The sequence below is a fragment of the Ursus americanus genome, chromosome 10 (genome assembly GCF_024610735.1).
Source record: "Ursus americanus isolate L20-20 chromosome 10, mUrsAme1.1.p, whole genome shotgun sequence".
NCBI classification, from domain to species: Eukaryota; Metazoa; Chordata; class Mammalia; order Carnivora; family Ursidae; genus Ursus; species Ursus americanus.
In genome coordinates this window covers 888,234-904,930 of record NC_142136.1, presented here as the reverse complement: position 1 = coordinate 904,930, position 16,697 = coordinate 888,234, and the positions used below count along the sequence as shown (strand labels likewise).

The 16,697-nt window shown below is 60.4% G+C and overlaps 2 protein-coding genes across 12 annotated transcripts in view; both read left to right on the top strand.

Moving 5' to 3' along the window:
• The window catches only part of MCF2L (MCF.2 cell line derived transforming sequence like), a 139,567-nt gene extending 138,502 nt beyond the window's left edge, over positions 1–1,065 (top strand). For all 11 annotated transcript variants that reach the window (XM_087864953.1, XM_087864955.1, XM_087864959.1 and 8 more), the window contains one exon: positions 605–1,065. In XM_087864953.1, coding sequence (XP_087721079.1) covers positions 605–993 — 389 coding nt within the window. In that variant the 3' untranslated portion in view covers positions 994–1,065. The remainder of the gene's footprint in view (positions 1–604) is intronic.
• A 2,479-nt stretch (positions 1,066–3,544) lies between these two features.
• On the top strand, positions 3,545–14,944 carry F7 (coagulation factor VII). The gene is made up of 8 exons (XM_045772963.2): positions 3,545–3,662; positions 6,369–6,529; positions 8,974–8,998; positions 9,082–9,195; positions 10,877–11,017; positions 11,820–11,929; positions 13,716–13,839; positions 14,297–14,944. The coding sequence occupies exons 1-8, from the start codon at positions 3,593–3,595 to the stop codon at positions 14,890–14,892; spliced, it is 1,341 nt and encodes a 446-aa protein (XP_045628919.2). The 5' UTR covers positions 3,545–3,592; the 3' UTR covers positions 14,893–14,944.
• The last annotated feature ends 1,753 nt before the right edge of the window (positions 14,945–16,697 follow it).

Genomic DNA, 16,697 nt, shown 5'->3' with positions numbered 1-16,697 from the left:
TTTTTGTGGTACTTTGGCCGCTAATCTTTACCAAGAATCACTGTGTTTACATGAAATGACAATTTGATACTGTATTTGATATAAAACTATTTTCTGTTACTGGGGTTTACACTACCGCACGGTGTTTATAGAGCTGGGAGATTTGGGGGCTCTCGTGGGGACCGAAGCCCGCGCCAAGGCCCGCCTGGGAACAGGAGGGTGAACATACGTCCTCCATCAAATCCAACAGCGTTTCTACAAACAGAAGCAGTAGAAACCAAGGACAGCTCATTACCTGTGTAGGTTAATTTTCAAAAGAAAATTTAAGCTATAATTTAAAATATTCAGCTTCTTTTCTACAAAACAATGGGGAACTTGATTTTTTTAACTAGCTTCACTGAATTAGATTTTTTATTGTTTTTGAAGAATAAACAAGCAGTTTTTGCAGGGTACCGTCTGAAACAGTAGCCACACGGGGCTCCGTGAAATCACGCGTGTCTGCCTGCCTCCGCGGCCGCCTCCGCGCTCAGTAAAACCCCCTGACCTCGGGAAGTAAGGAGTTCGTGACTGAGACCAAGGCAGAGCCAGAAAGAAAACTCTTCTGTTTTATCTTTTTGTGTTTCAGACACAAATTCTGTTCTTTGGAAACACTGTCTGTGTCTGGTGGGCGCAGATACTTGTATCCGTGTGCATATGTGGGTGTGTGTCCGTCGGTGTCCGTGTCAGGGACGCCCCGCGGCCTCCGCGATGCTGGAAACTGTCACTTTACAGCCCTCCCTGAGCCCCACGCCCGCGAGGCCCCCGCCGGCCGACCTGCGCAGTGCGTCTCAGCAGCTCTCCTCGGTGTCCAGCGGTGAGAACGGTTTACTCCGTGCGCTGCTTGTCCAGGGACCGCCCCCGCCGCCTCGGCCGCATCACCACCCTGGTGGTCCCTTCTTCTTAAGGCACTTTAAACCCTCATGTTCCCGTCAACTCTTCTTGTTCGGTTTCAGGTCTTTATTTTTTTTCTGCTGATGTAAATGAAATTTTAAAATCAGAGTTCTTTATTGTATGGATGGAGTTTGAATAAATATCAGCCCCTCTTGCTGTCTGCCTGCGTCTGTAAAAGCACAGAACTCCTCACGCTCCGCGTGTTTGTTGCGCTCTCGGCCGCGCAGCTCCCGTGAGAAACGGGGCAGGCCCTGAGCATGACCCAGAGGATGTCCCATGCGCTTCATTTTGTCCAAGAATGATGGAAATAAAATAACCCGCGTATTGTGCCAACGGTGCAAAGGTAACAAAAGAAATGTGAAATCACCATGTTGGAACAAGAGTCCAAGTGATGACTCCTGAGCCAGGCAGGGCCGGGACGGAAGGGACGGCGGTGGGGAGGGAAGCGTGGCCCACAGCGAGGAGTCACCGAGGCCACACAGCACCGGCATCTTGCTATGCCGACCCGTTGGGAGGGGATCAAATCGTATGCAACCAATAATTGCTAAACGACACCGTACAACCAAATCCCACAAGGGTTGGACATAAAGCCCAGAACGGAGATGTAGCAAACACTGACCTCCCAGGAGCCCCTCCGCGCTCAGACTCGCGGGCACGGCCCCAGGCTAAGATCCAACCCTGCCCTGCTCTTGGGGCCTGCCTCACTCAATGGACCATGTGGCCGTGAGCGAAGGGTCCAGGTTGGGAGACACTCCTGCTCCCTGAGCCCAGCCCGCTGACACCCGCATGCCCACAGGGCTGCATGGACGGTCCCTCTCCACCTAGCCGCCCTGTTCCGCCTCCGCTCACCGGCGTGGGGTCTGGGGTAGGACTGCTCTATGCCTGTGCTCGGCCGTCTTTCACGGACAGAAGGCCACATCCCCCACTGGCCTGTGCTGTCCCCCACCTCCCTAGAGGACCCACGCCACCCTTGGACTTGAGGGCTGGGTCCAGCACCTGTCCCAAATCCATGCTGACGTCTGCTACCGGGCAGGTGCTGTCCCCAAAAACCTGACCCCGCAGATTTGGGGGGTCAGAGAAGGAGCGTCCCTTTCCTGCACCTCCCAGCCGGGCGCCCCGGAGTCCACAACCGGACACTGCTCACGCTGCTCTGAGAACAGCCCCAGCCCCAGTTCCGCTCAAGAGGAAGCGCGGACCCCAGCTGACAGCATTCCCTACATTCACATCTGCCTGGAAGCCTGGAAGCCATCCCGACCCAAGGACAGACTGTGTCTGTAAGGAGAGGGAGACGGGTCACACACCGCTGGGAGGCCATGCGCCTACCGAGGCCGGGATCAGAGTGCTGTGCGGGCAGGCCCCCCAGAGCCCCCAGCGGGAAGAGGCAGGCAGGTGCTCCCCAGGCCTCCGGAGAGAGCAAGGCCCTGCCACAGATGCCTTGCTCCAGGACCTGTGGGCTCCAGAGCTGGCAGAGGATAGATTCCTGGTGCTGTAAGCCCCCGGCGTGCAACCCTGAGTCACAACAGCCCCCGGGGAGGGGCTGCCTGGAGTCTGGGAAGGCCCTGAGCTCAGTGTGAGACGAGGCAGCTCCTGGGCCAGGCGAGCACGCCTGGGGCGCTCTGTCCACCCGCCCGCCCGCGGCCCTGCCGTCTTAGAGGGCCCAGCTCACACCACAGGCCCAACAGCACCTCCACCTCTCAGAGGAGACGTCAGCACGATTCAGGAATGGAGGCTCAGGAGTGAACCGGATCTCCCCGCACCGGAAGGAAACGAAGCCCGGATGCCCAGTGGTCTGTCTCATTCGAGAGCTGCTGCTACATCCGTGGCGTGGGGGGAATCCCAAGAAGGCCCCCGCTCAGGGCCTGCAGAACGCGCCAAGCCCCTCCCCACCAAGAACAAACCCCCAAGCAGCTATCGAAAGTAACAATTAGAAATTCCAGAAGCGATCTGCAAAACATGTCCTCCCCTAGGGACTAATGCTTCCACTTGGGCTTAGAGCGGGGCCCCCGCGGGAAGCAGCTGGGCCGTGTGCCAGAGATAAGCAGAGCTGGCGTCCCTGGCCTCCACCATTTTGCAGAGGGTCCAGCCCGCTGGAGGCTGGACGCCCATGTCAGTCTTGTTGGGGTAACCGACGGTGCCGGGGGGCCCAGGACGGTCCAGGTCAGCTTGGGAAGACTGGCACCCTGAGAACGCCCCCACGCCTGCCAACCCTGGACGGTGGGTCGCCCCGGCTGGCGGCCTGGGCCCAGGACAGCAGGTGCCCCTCCCCCTGGTCATCCCCACGTGGCTCTCTGGCGCACCCAGGAAGCCAGGCCCCGGTGCAGGAGGCTGTGCGTCGGTGTGGTCTCCCGAGACCCTCTCTCCTCTCCCGGAGTTACCGCCGTGCCGTGGCTTCCCACCCACGCTCATTCTGAGATCAGCTGCCGTGCGAAGTCCCGAGGGCCTCAGGGTTCCCGCGGCACTTGAGGTGCACGTGGCCCATACACGTCCCAACAGCGACGTCTCCTCACGGAGCCCCTGCTTCGCAAACACAGCTGTGCTGGAGGTACTGCCGCTTCCCGGCAGGGATCTGGCGCCGCCCCACTCGAAGCGAACGCTCCCTCCCCCACCCCGCTACCCTGCTTGGAGGCCAGGACTTTGCCCGCCCCCCCACCTGGAATGTCGACAGAGCTGTGTGACTCTCACCATGGTTTCCCAGGCGGGCGAGCTGGCCCTCCTCTGCCTTCTCCTCGGCCTGCAGGGGTCTCTGGCTGCAGGTAGGTCAGGGCGGAGGGTTCCCTGTAAACCCCGTAGGAAGGGCTGCCGGGCCACTGGCATCCGTACCTCCCACTGCCCACCTCACGGTGGACACGGCTGTTGCCGACGGCTCCCATGTGGTCTGCACCCAGGATCCCAGCTCAGGGGTGCAGGGTGGGATGCCCCCCTCCCACTCTGCTCTCCTGGTTCTCGGTCGGCCAGTGCCAGGGACAGGGTGGGGACACTGTGGTGACCACAGATACCCTCCCTGCCACCATGGCGCCGAGGGGCTTAAATACGGAGATAAAGGGACGTGCTTTATAAGCGGTCCCCATGGAGACTTGCCAGTACGGCAGGGCGGCTGTGGTGGCGACACGGTCAGACACTGTCCCACGCCAGCAGCTAGCCTGGGTGGGACGGGGCACCGACCCGATACCTGCAGGTGCCCAAAGGACAGCGCCTCCGCTCCAGGCAGGGCAGGGCTGCCTTTGTCCTTCCTTGGGGCAGCAAAACCGTGCTTCCCAGGGTCGTCCCCCTCCCCGCCCAGCTTTCACTGATAACCCACAGTTATCAGACTTGCCTCTGGTTCCCTGGGCTTCCTGGTGCACATTTGCTGTCCTCCGAGGGTAGAGAGGGTAGACGTCCCCTCTCTGGGTGCCTCTGGCGGGTGTGAGCCCCCCCAGTAACCTTGAGTTTCCCTTAATCCCTCCTTCCAGACCAGGCGGGCTCCCTAGGAATACACACTCGCAAAACGCTGTCATTGCAAAGAAGAGAGGTGGTTCCCTCAGCCACGTGGCCTGGGAGCTGCCCCTCCCCCTCCTGCCTCCCCACCTGCTGGAGGTCCTGATCGGACCCACACAGCCCTTCCTTCCCAGAAGCGGAGTCCGCGAGTCTCCAGGCTGCACTTACCTCGCCTCTGGGACTCAGTTTCCCACTTGCGCGTGCCCCTCAGTCTTGGCTTTTCTCCCGCCCTGCCCGGCCTCTCTCACTGCCCAGCTGCTCCTGCACAGTCCACCCCCAGTGGTGCAGTCGTGCCCCAGGGCGTGGCTTTCCCCGGGCCCCATGGGCTTTCCCAGCCTCGGCTTCCTACAGTTGTCACTGACCTCAATGTCCTCGTCTCTGTCACCCGGCCCTCTCTTACGATGACGCAGTCTGCATGTCTGCCTGGGTGTCCTGAAGAAGCCTCAAATCCAAGGTGTTCAGACTGGTCCCATTACCCCCAACTGGGTGGCCCTGGGTGAGCTCTAAAGCCCATTCACCCCCTGTTCCTCATAAGCAAAATGGGGGACAGCTATGTGCAAGAAGCTACTGGGGTCCCCAGAGAGGCTGGAAGGACACAGCAGACCAGGGCCTGGGGAGGGGCCCCGAGGACGCACAGCCCCTGAGAGGGGGTCTCGGGGCAGGTGCAGGAAGGCGCAGATGCACCGAGCTCGGGGCAGAGCTGGTGCCAGAGCTCAGATACTCTTGGGAGGCAGCAAAGCGGTTCTCCGAGGCGGGGCGAGGACGGGAAAAGCAGGCCCGGAGGGGCGGAGGTGGGAGGCCAGGCGGGGGTGACTGTGCGTGCGGGTCCCTCAGTTTGCAGGGAGGTGGCCTCCAGAGACCCGAGGCTCGGGTGGTTGGGGGCACAGCTGGCGTGCGAGTGGGGTGGCTGGCTCGGAGCAGAACACGCAAACCTGCAGGAGGCCAAAACTCAAGGGCTGGCAGCCGAGGAGCGGGACCTCGGACTCGGGGAGGAGGACCCAAGGAGGCCCCCTGTGGCCAGACAGGGAGCGTTGGGGCGGTCAGCGTCAGCAGGCCTCCTGCCACCAAGAAAGGCCCATGAGGAGCCTGCACCGCTCCGAAGCAGGGCCCCGAGTGGCCTTCGCTCACAGTGGGTCTGAAAGTCAGGGCAAGCACGTCCGCGGAAGGTGAAGAACATGCCTTCGAGAGGGAGAGGCTGTAGCAAAGCAGAGCCAGGGTCTGGGTGGGTGGGAGGGGGACAGCCAGCCGCAGGGACAGGCTGGAGCTCCAGGAGAGCTGAGGAGGAGGCCCGGGGTCACAAAAGGAACATGAGGCTTTATGCAGACGCGAGACCCCTCTCCCCACCACCGTGCCCGCAGGCCCCTCCTGGCCCTTCCCTGGCCACAGCAGCCCTGCCTCCACCTGAGCCACCCCTCCCCTGCCGCTCCACCTCTCTCAGCCCGCGGGAGGGACCCCTGCTCCTTCATCCCACCACTCGCCACGCAGTGTCCGGCTGCTAGGACCCAGCACTATAGAAGTTGATTATACACGTTTTGAAACAGAATAACTTAATCCCCAAAGTTTTTATGTACATTTTTTTCAATAAGTTACATCTGCATATATATGTGCATTTTTACATTTTATTTACAGTATGTGTGATTTTATTATCTCTCATTTCATTTAATGGTACGTCTTCTTAAACGTTGTGTCTCATGGTGCGGGGGACGCTGTCGTGGACTGGCTCGGACTGCTGTGGCCAGGCTCTCCTTCCAGCGAGGTCTGTGTGCCCGCCTCTGAGCGCTTCCTTAGCGTAAATTCCTAGAAGGGAGGCGGCTGGGCCGGAGGGATGAGTACATTAGGTTAGAATATAACGAAGGTATTTCCCCACGCCTGCACACAAAGCTTGTGCCATGCTGCCGGTGCCGGCCGGGAAGCCCTGACTGCCGTGACTCAGCGGCACACGACGCGCGGGTGGTGTCCGTGCTCATGGGACTCCCATCTCTCAGTCTTCCTCACCCAGGAGGAAGCCCACGGAGTCTTGCACAGGCAAAGGCGCGCCAACTCGTTCCTGGAGGAGCTGAGGTCCGGCTCCCTGGAGAGAGAGTGCAGGGAGGAGCAGTGCTCCTTCGAGGAGGCCAGGGAGATCTTCCAGGACACGGACCGCACGGTGAGCTGGCCCTGCAGGGGGCGCCCCCCGCCCCGGGGGCCGTGCAGGTCTGCACCCAGGCTTGGGGGAGGCGTCTCTCCCTGCAGAGCGCGCGCACGGGCGGCTCTGGCAGTCACAGCCCTCCGCGTCCGGGTCACCCTCCCTCTGAAGGACAGCTTCACTCTGGTCAGTCGGCGCTCCTACAACACCCTGGCCACCGCGCCCCCTCCCAGAGGCATCTCCCTCTCCCACACCGGGCACCCCAACTTTGCATCAGAAAATACAATGTGAAAACCGCAGTCGATGTGTCCCTTGCCTTCCCAGGGAAGGTCCCCGATCCCCAAACTGTCCGTGATTTGGGGAGGCACCGCGGACAGAGCAGACCTCGGAGAGCCAGGCCTGGGCGAGCCTCACGGCAGCACCGCCTGCGGACGGCTCCTCAGGAAAACTTGTGTGAGGAGACACTTAGGGAACCACCACGGCCTCCACATGCCGAGGCCCGATGCGGAGAGTGGTCTCGTTGCTCTCCTCACATTCTGAGAGAGGAGCATTCAAGCTGTACCACAGCCCTTCCAGCCCCTTCAACGGGAGCACCCCTCAGATTGTGAGGACACGAAACCACACTTCCCCTCACCGGACGTCTCATGCGCACAGGACTCTCACCTCACACGGGACACACATCTCACACTCGTGGGACACTCACGTCACACTCACAGTACACACACCTCACACTGCCAGGATACCTCACATTCACACTCATAGCACACACACCTCACACTCATGGGACACACACCTCACACTCATGGGACACACACCTCACAGAGGATACCTCACACACTCACAGGACACACACCTCACACTCATGGGACACGTACCTCACAGAGGATACCTCACACACTCACAGGACACACACCTCACACTCACGGACACACACCTCACACAGGACACACATCTCACACTCACAGGACACACACCTCATGCTCCCGGGACACACACCTCACACTCCCAGGATACCTCACATTCACACTCATTGGACACACACCTCACACAGGACACACATCTCATGCTCACAGGACACTAACCTCACGTTCACAGGACACACATCTCACACTCACAGGACTCTCACCTCATGCTCAGAGGACACACATCTCATACAGGATACCTCACACTCACGGGATACCTCACACTCACAGGACACTCATCTTGCACTCACAGGACACATACCTCACACTCACAGGATACCTCACACTCATAGAACACACATCTCACACTCACGGGACACACACCTCACAGAGGATACCTCACACACTCACAGAACACACACCTCACACTCATGGGACATACACCTCACACTCAGAGGGAGGATATGTCACACACTCACAGGACATACACCTCATGCTAACGGGACACACAACTCACACTCACAGAACACACACCTCGTGCTCACAGGACACACACCTCATGCTCATGAAACACACACCTCACACTACGGGGACACATACCTCACACTCACAGGACACTTCACCTCACAGGACACACATTGCACCCTCACGGGACACCACCTCACACTCACAGGACAACTCACAGTCATGGGACACATACCTTACACTCAACAGGAAGTGAGGCTATTTGAGGCAGAGGCTAACATGACACTTTCTTTTTTTTTTTTTAAAGATTTTATTTATTTATTTGACAGAGATAGACAGCCAGCGAGAGAGGGAACACAAGCAGGGGGAGTGGGAGAGGAAGAAGCAGGCTCATAGCAGAGAAGCCTGATGTGGGACTCGATCCCATAACGCCGGGATCACGCCCTGAGCCGAAGGCAGACGCTTAACCGCTGTGCCACCCAGGCGCCCCAACATGACACTTTCTAGGTACATTGACGATGGTCACTCCTTGCATTTGGGCACTACTTAGTTTTTCGAAGCATGTCCTACAGTTCTCATTTTATCCTTAGAGTGATCCTGTGAGTTTCAGTTTGCTTGGCCAAAAGATTCCTCAGGAACCAATTTTATCAGAGCCCTTTGCATTCATAGAACACCTTTGCATCCATTACCGCCTTCTCCTCCAGTCACACGTGTATGGATGACCCCCTTATCACCAGAGGAAGAAATGGAGGCTTAGAGAGCACATATGTCCTGTCCCAAGTTCACATCTTGGAGGTGGCAGAGTTGGGGCAGAAACTCAGGAATTCTGAATTGGGAGAGGGAAATTTGTGACCTCTGATGGGCTTAGCGATCTGAGGTGGAGAGGATAGGATTAGGAAGAAACTTCCTTCCCCTGGATGAACTCACCTCATCTCCAAAGGAAAAAAATCTGGCTTCCAGAGCCCACTTCAAAGGGCCCCAGGTCAGAAGCACCCAACCCACCACAGTTCACCCCAGCTCCCAAGTTCATTCTGCAGATACCATATGTATTTGCTTCTGGTGAACGTGTCTAACACTGCTTCCTCTCTGTTCCCTCAGAAGCAGTTCTGGATTTCTTACACTGGTGAGTTGGTAAACGGCCCATTTTGATCCCACCCTTCTCCTCAGCCCTTCTTCTCGGCATACTAACACTGCAGCACTCCACAGATGGGGACCAGTGCGCCTCAAACCCGTGCCAGAACGGAGGCTCCTGCGAGGACCAGCTCCAGTCCTACATCTGCTTCTGCCTCGACGATTTCCAGGGCCGGAACTGTGAGACAAGTGAGGAACCCCACAGTTTGCAGACAGAGTCCCCAGCAAGCTCACGGGCATGGCCTGGTCCCCTGCCAACATGACAGTCTTGGTTCTAAGGTGCTAGTTCTCAAACTTGGTCGCCCCATATCCACTTCCGGGAAATAGAAAGCCCTTGGGTTCCCAGTGCTGGGAGATTCAGATACACCTGGAAAGAGCCCAGTGAGGGCTCTGCATGACTGCCCAGCTTCCAGACGAGACAGCTGGGAAAATTGTATCTTCCCTTCCTGCTATTACAAAACTGTGAGGTATTTTTTTCACCTTTCAAATATTAAAGTATTGCAAAGTTCAGGGGTTCCTCAGACCATCTCAGGGTCACCAATTTGCTGGAAGGACTCGTAAAACTCTCTCAAGGCTGATATACTCAAAATTACAGCTCATTACAGTGGAAGGATACAGAATAAAGTCAGCAGAGGGACAGGTAAGAGCCTCCCATTGTCCTTTCCCAGTGGAGTCTCATAGACATCCTCTGTTCTCCAAGAACAATATGTGACAAGACTTAGGGAGTGTCACCACCACCCCAGGAAGCACACTGAGCCTCCACATCCAGAGACTGTATTGGGCTCACTCATGTAGACGTAGCTGACCTTAGTCTCCAGCCCCTCCAGAGGTGGAGGTGACACCATGTGGCCCAAGACCCCACCATGAATCACATTGTTAGACCATCCGGTGTGGCCCAAGGCCCTCAGGGAAACAACATTCTTATCAGGCAGATTAAATTAAAAGTGTCCAACTTAACCAGCCAGGGTGTAGAGGTCACCCCCTAGGAGCTCTTTGGGTGAGTTCAATCCTTTACCACACAAATGTACATTTTTATACCCAAAGCACTCTTCTGGGCCACAACCACCTTCTGCTCTAAGCAAACCAGAGGCCAGGGAGAGGGAAGGCAAGACTAAGGAACGAGGCTTCTGCCAGTTATCTGAGGCTGGAAAGCCTTGGTGTCCTTGCCTGGCCTTTTATGCTCAGGATCCCTGGTGTGAATCCTCCAGGACCGTGATGCTCAGGGGCCCTGGTGTGAATCCCCCAGGACCATGATCTTCAGGAGCCCTGGTGTGAATCCCCCAGGACCATCATGCTCAGTAGCTCTAGTGTGAATCCTCCAGGACCATGATGTTCAGGAGCCCTGGTGTGAACTCACTTCCAGGCCAGGCCTTCCTGCTGGGGTCCTGGACAGACACAGTGAGCTAACCCCATCTCCCACACTGTACCACTGCCATTCAGAGTCAGGAGGAATGTTCCCCATCTCCATCTGTCCAAGCTAGTGGTCAGGCCCGGCCAGCTCATGGGGGCAGCAGGGCCTGGCTGTAGAGCCATCTCATCTGCCTGGCCTCTTGCCAGCAGGTCACCACTTCCAGCGGACACTTCTGTCCCCGGGGCACTTTTGCTTTCCCTGGGCCATCCCCGGCTCCCACCAGGTGCTGGGAGGGGGGCATGGAGGCCCCATGTGCCAGTCCTTGGTCCCAGATGGCTAAGCTGCTCAGACGTGGGGCCAAACCCAACTCCAGGTCACCCTTCTGGATGAAACCACAGAGCCGGCTGGTACCTGGCTGTCTCTGCAGCCGCGGCTAAGCACAACGGTCGTGCGGAGCAAGGGCTGGCCTCCCCCTGACCGGCAGAGGTCCCTCTCAGTCTTTCCACTTCCTGTCCTCAGATAAGAAGGACCTGCTGGTCTGTATGAACGAGAATGGAGGCTGTGAGCAGTACTGCAGTGACCATGCCGAGGCCGGGCGCTCCTGCCACTGCCACGAGGGGTACGCGCTCCAAGACGATGGGGTGTCCTGCGTGCCCACAGGTAATGGGTCCTCAGGGGCCAGCTCCAGGGGCTGTGCTCTGCTTCCTTCCCAAGGAGCAGCCACCCATTCCTGCACAGCCACAGCCGTCTGTGAGAGACGAGAAGGGTGGGCTATATCTACTACGTGCTGACCACTCCATGCCCACTCGAGAATAGGCCACAGTGGCCGTGGGCAGGACAGAGGCCTGTGAGCAGCTCCCTGGAGGGTCTGAGGCCGCCTGCCTGTTTGAGGCAGGCCCAGAGGCGCAGAGGGAGGCTCTGCCGGCCCCGCCGCTGGTCCCTCTGCAGGGAGCCACATCGCCGCACCCAGCTCTGCAGTGACCGAGGCACGGTCCAGAGTCCAAGTCTGTCTGAAAGGCAAGCACTTTAGGAAAATGGAAATTTCCCCAAACCAGTCTCAAACGACTACAGTTCCAACGGCAGGGACACCCGAGGCCTCTCTGTCCAGAGCGAGGTGGACCCCACCCAGGCTAGAGCCTGAATTTCAGCTGCCACCACTAAATGGTCTCTCCTCGGCACAGGGACCCTACTGGGGAGAACAAAAGTTCAGAGTGTGCTCCAGACAGCAGCGCCGTTGTCCACGGGCTGGTCAGTGTCCTTAGGCAGCATGTCATTCCCCTGGGAAATGAGCAGAGCCTAGCTTCCAGAGGGCGGGACCTCCGTTCCTGCAGGAGCAGCCCCGGGCCTCTGTGGGCCCAGCAGCTCCCACACGGGTGGCCCTGCCCGGGCAGCCCTCAGAGCACACCCCTCATGAGCTCAAGGTCAGGCATGAACCCCCGGCCCAATGACTTGTCTTCTACAGTGGAATATCCGTGTGGAAAAATACCCATTCTGGAAAAGAGAAATGGCAGCGACCCCCAAGGCCGAATTGTGGGCGGCAAGGTGTGCCCCAAAGGGGAGTGTCCCTGGCAGGTAAGGCTCCGGGGCCCCCGAAGGGACAGTGGGCGGTCAGCCGCAGGGCCCTGGCCCCGTCTCCCTGGCTGGCGCAGGGCACTTATTCCTCGTTCTGAAGCCCATGCCTGCCCACTCCCCTCTGTCCGTCCGGATGTCAGCTCAGCTCTGGCCTCCCACCTCTCCCGCGGTGCTGCTGGCCTCACTCCCCTCCACAGATGAGGGAACAGAGGCCTCCAGGGACAGATGGCAGAGGCAGGGTTTGAGCCCAGCCCAAGCCCCATCGCTGTCTGCCTCCTGCACTACGACGTGTCTTCCTGCCGGCAGAGGAGGCCGTCCCTGCGCGCAGTCAGGGGTGTGGGGCCACCCGTGGGCCTGGTTCCCGTTGGAAAAGCAGAGCCTCAGGCCGCCAGACCCACTGGGCCAAAACCTCCATCTCACAAGGCGGGATGTGCGTACTCGGGTTTCTGAGCCCGGCCCAGTGATCCTCGGGACCCTTCATGTGGGGACACCCGAGGTTAAAAGAATTTCTAACATATGAGAACCTTGTTGGGGACATTGGAGGCTCACCGCTCACCCGTGGCCTGGTTGCGGGTTCAGGCAGCCCCAGTCCTCCAGCTTCGCTGCTGCCTCAGGAGCCTCGGCGCCCACCCGCCGCCCCGCCCCCACCCCATCCCACCTCACATGGGGGGGCGGGCCGCTGGGACTGCGTGGGGCCTGCGTGGTCTAGGGCCCACTCCTCAGCCTGGCAGAACCCCACGTTTCAGTGTTCAAGGGTAACGCAAGCTGGACGTGTTCCACAGAGTGCCTGGAACTGGCAGTGCCTCCAAGAGGCAGGGGAGGGGTGATGAGGGTGGGTTTCTGTGTTTACAGCGGAGAGCACCTGGGAGGGCTGTCTGGGGGGCCGCAGCAAGCACGCACGCCCACCCGCGCACCAGGACCTCTCTGTACCATTCACCCCCACCCCCAGGAGAGAGGGCCACCTCACCCAGGCTACCAGGGGGGAAACTGAGGCCCACTGAGATTCAGGCCCAGATGCAGCTGTAACAGCCACCCCTCCAGGGGGCGGCGCAGAGCCGCTGTCAGTCAGGCTGGCTGCATTTTCGGGCGCCTGTGTCCTGCCTTCAACAGGCAGGGGTGTGGCCTGAGCCACACACAGCTGCCCTCACGCAGCTCACAGCTCGGGAGGACTGGTCTCCTAGAGGCCCGGCAGGTGCTGGCTCGGGTGAGGAGGGCGCACGTTCTCGGCACCCTTGGTCCTGCTGTCCACGCTCGGGACATGAGGCCTCCGACACACTGACCCTGTGTCCAGTGTCTGTCCTCCCTGGTGGATCCGTCTCGCCACAACACGCAGCGACCTGCCTCACCCTCTCCGGGCCTCCCTTTGGCCTTCCAGCTCCTCCCCGTCTGTCCGCAGGCCGGCAGGCTGGAGACTCCAGCTCCTTCCATCGCCGTGGAAACGCCACCTCAGGGGAAAGTCCCCCGTGAGCTCCGCTCAGGCCCTGCTCAGCACCGTCCTTGCTTTTAGGAAGAGGAAACGGAGGCACTTAGGGAGGGCTCGCTGTGTGCAGGGAATCGCGCTTGGCGCTGCGGCTCGCTGCCTGTCTCCCGCACTGGGCCGGCCTTCGCAGACCGGGCATGCTGGGGCCAGCTTGGGTGGTGATGCTGGGCAGGCGCAGGGAACCGGCAGCCGCGTCCCGTGGTCAGGCTGGCGCCCGTGAGCTCTCCGTGGCCGTCGCTAGCTGGGGAGGCGGGTCCCCGGGGAAGCGTGGCAGGGACGTGACCTCTGCGTGTTGTGCCCGTGCAGGCGATCTTGAAGGTGAACGGGGCGCTGTTGTGCGGGGGCACCCTGCTCGACGCTTCCTGGGTGGTCTCTGCCGCGCACTGCTTCGAAAAACTCAGTAACTGGAAAAACCTGACCGTGGTATTGGGTAGGTTTTGCGGTTCCTCTGCCCGCTGAGAGCCGTTTGCAAACAGGACCAGCTTCCACAACCAGATGAGCAGTGTCCGGGCAGACCCCCAGTGCCCTCGGGTCCCACCGTGGCCACGGTCCCCCCGCCTCTGTCCCACACACGTGAAGTCACGGGGCTGATGCTCTGCTCGCATCTCACTTGGGCCAAGAGCCCCATGGCTGTGGCGGGCACCCTCTGCTGCTGGACTACGGGATGCTGAGCGCCCCCGGGCGAGGGTCATCAAGCACCCCTCGGGTGAGGGTCATCAAGCACCCCTCCTCAGCCACCCACAGCCCCCCCTCAGGCACCCTCCGCACAGAGTCCAGGGGTGGCTGCCTGGGGGTGCTGCTCCCGCCAGCCTGGGGCTGGACACAGGGCCCCTCTGCCCCAAAAGGAGGCTGTGGGGCAAGATGTGAGCAGTGCTGGTCCCCTGCAGGCGAGCACAACCTCAGCGAGGATGAGGGTGAGGAGCAGGAGAGGCATGTGACCCGGGTCATCATCCCCAACAAGTACATCCCCCGCAAGACGAACCACGACATCGCCCTGCTCCACCTGAGCAGGCCCGTGACCTTCACCGACCACGTGGTGCCCCTGTGTCTGCCTGAGAAGGCCTTCTCTGAGAGGACGCTGGCCTCTGTCCGCTTCTCAACCGTCAGTGGCTGGGGCCAGCTGCTGGACAGGGGCGCCACGGCCCTCCAGCTCATGGCCATCGACGTGCCCCGCGTGATGACCCAGGACTGCCAGCGGCAGTCTCGCAGGCGGGAGGGCTCCCCCATCGTCACCGAGAATATGTTCTGTGCCGGCTACCTGGACGGGAGCAAGGACGCCTGCCAGGGGGACAGCGGGGGCCCGCATGCCACCAAGTTCCAGGGCACCTGGTACCTGACGGGCATCGTCAGCTGGGGGGAGGGCTGTGCGGCAGAAGGCCACTTTGGGGTGTACACCAGGGTCTCCCAGTACATCGAGTGGCTGCGCAGGCTCATGGGCTCGCGCACAACCCTGACAGGCCTCCTCCGGGCCCCGCTGCCCTAGCCCCAGGGCCAGCGCCGGCCCAGGAATAAAGCTGCTGCCTGTCCCTCTCAAATCTGGAAACACCTCTGCACTTGGTGGGGTGGGAGGGGACGGGAGTTGGGGGAAACATGCGCCGGCCAGGGAAGGGAGGGGCTGCTTCCCGAGGGCGCTCGCGCTCCTCCGACGGCCCTCACCGTGCACCTGTCGGTGTGGGCTGCTGCCGACGGCCGCCTGTTATGCTCCGTGCCTCTCTCTTTCCTACGAGCATGTCGGCTTCATCTCACGTACCCTGGAAGCACCATCCATCCACTTTGGTGGCTATCCTTCCAGATCTTCCTGTATATGTCACTTTTACCATAAAATGGTAATGGCACATGCCCTGCGCACATCAGGGACTGCCCGCCATCCGTGGCGTGCCCACGCTCACCCCGCTGAGGCCCTGGCACTTGTCCCGGGGCCAACCTGGCACTCAGGTGCACAGTGCCCCTGCGATGAGCCTTCCTCTGCGGAGGCCGGTGCTCGAAACCGGGAGCACCTTGATGGGTTCCCCAAACCGTACAGAACTGGGTGTTCTCTTCCTGCCAAGGCCGTGGTCGATGACAGTCCGCCAGGAGAGGCCCGGGAGCACCAGGTTCCTCGGTCCTGCCCCGTGAGCAAGATGGGGGGAAGGACCCGGTGACATTTTTATCAGGCTCTTCAGGCGCGCGTGGAACCTGCTCAGCCCAATTCCACAGGCCGCGGAGGAGTGAGGAACAAGCCGTCCGCGGGGGGAGCTGACGCGAAAATGGGGCCCCCGAACCCAGCCAGGTGGATAAGAGCACATCCCGTGGGCGCCTCACCCCCTCTTGGGACCCACTCCCCCCGACAGTGCCTGGAGCGCCAACAGTGCTCCACACCGGTGCGTTTGGGCGCTGGGACCTGCTGGGCTGAACAGTCAAGCCGTGTTCAGTGCGGGGCGGACCAGGGGCCACACTCTCCGCCACCATGTCCGTCACCTGGTTTCGTCGAGGGGTTATTGGGACATGCCCATTCCTTACTCGGCATCCTCGGCCGCTCAGAACCCCAGCACAGAGCCGTTCGGACAGAGACCATCCTCTGCCCCCAGAGGCAGACGTGTCCGCCGTCCGGGCCTTGACTCAAGAGGCTGGCCGCCCACCCACCCGCCCACCCAGCCTGCCGCTGGCCCGGGGCTCAGCATTTGGGGGGCGTGCACGACGGTGTCCCAGACCAGCTCTGCCTCCTGCCCTTGGCCAAGCTGCTTTCCCGCTCGGAGCCATGGCTCCTTGTCTACGAAACGGAGCCTTGACGCTGGTCACCAGGATGGGTCTTGAGCGCATAGGAGAGTCCTGGGAGGGCTGCTTCGTGTCACGGCCGGGGAAGCCAGTCTGCAAGCCTCTGGCGTCCTCCGCTCCGCGGCTCAGGCTGCGGACACTGAGGGAGTTCCCGCGTCAAGAATCAGGGCTGGCTCACCCCTCTTCCTGGAAAGAAAAGGGGAGGATGGGCGGAAGGGCTACTGCGGGAGCCCACCAAGACGCACACGGGGCTAAAAGGAGTCCTGGAGTTGCTGGCTCTACCTCAGTTTCCCAGCCATCAGTGGGAGACGCAGGCCTCTGCTTCCCGGAGCTGCCCCAGCACGGGTGCCCGGCGACGCCAGGACAATTGCTAGAGGCCAGCACACCTGACGTGCCCGTACGCAGGTGGCTACCGACCACCTCCTCTTTCCGCTCATGGCTCTCATGTCCTCTCCCACCCCCGGGGCCTGGGACAGGGAGGGGCTCACCCCGGATCCGGTCTCCCCAGCATGCTGATCGCGCCAGAGACAACAC

Excerpts from the sequence above, each read along its gene's own strand:
- F7 (XM_045772963.2), top strand. The coding sequence starts at position 3,593 with ATGGTTTCCCAGGCGGGCGAGCTGGCCCTCCTCTGCCTTCTCCTCGGC. Across the intron at positions 3,663-6,368 it reads GCAGGGGTCTCTGGCTGCAG|TCTTCCTCACCCAGGAGGAA; the intron begins GTAGGTCAGGGC and ends CCCATCTCTCAG. Across the intron at positions 13,840-14,296 it reads AAACCTGACCGTGGTATTGG|GCGAGCACAACCTCAGCGAG; the intron begins GTAGGTTTTGCG and ends GGTCCCCTGCAG.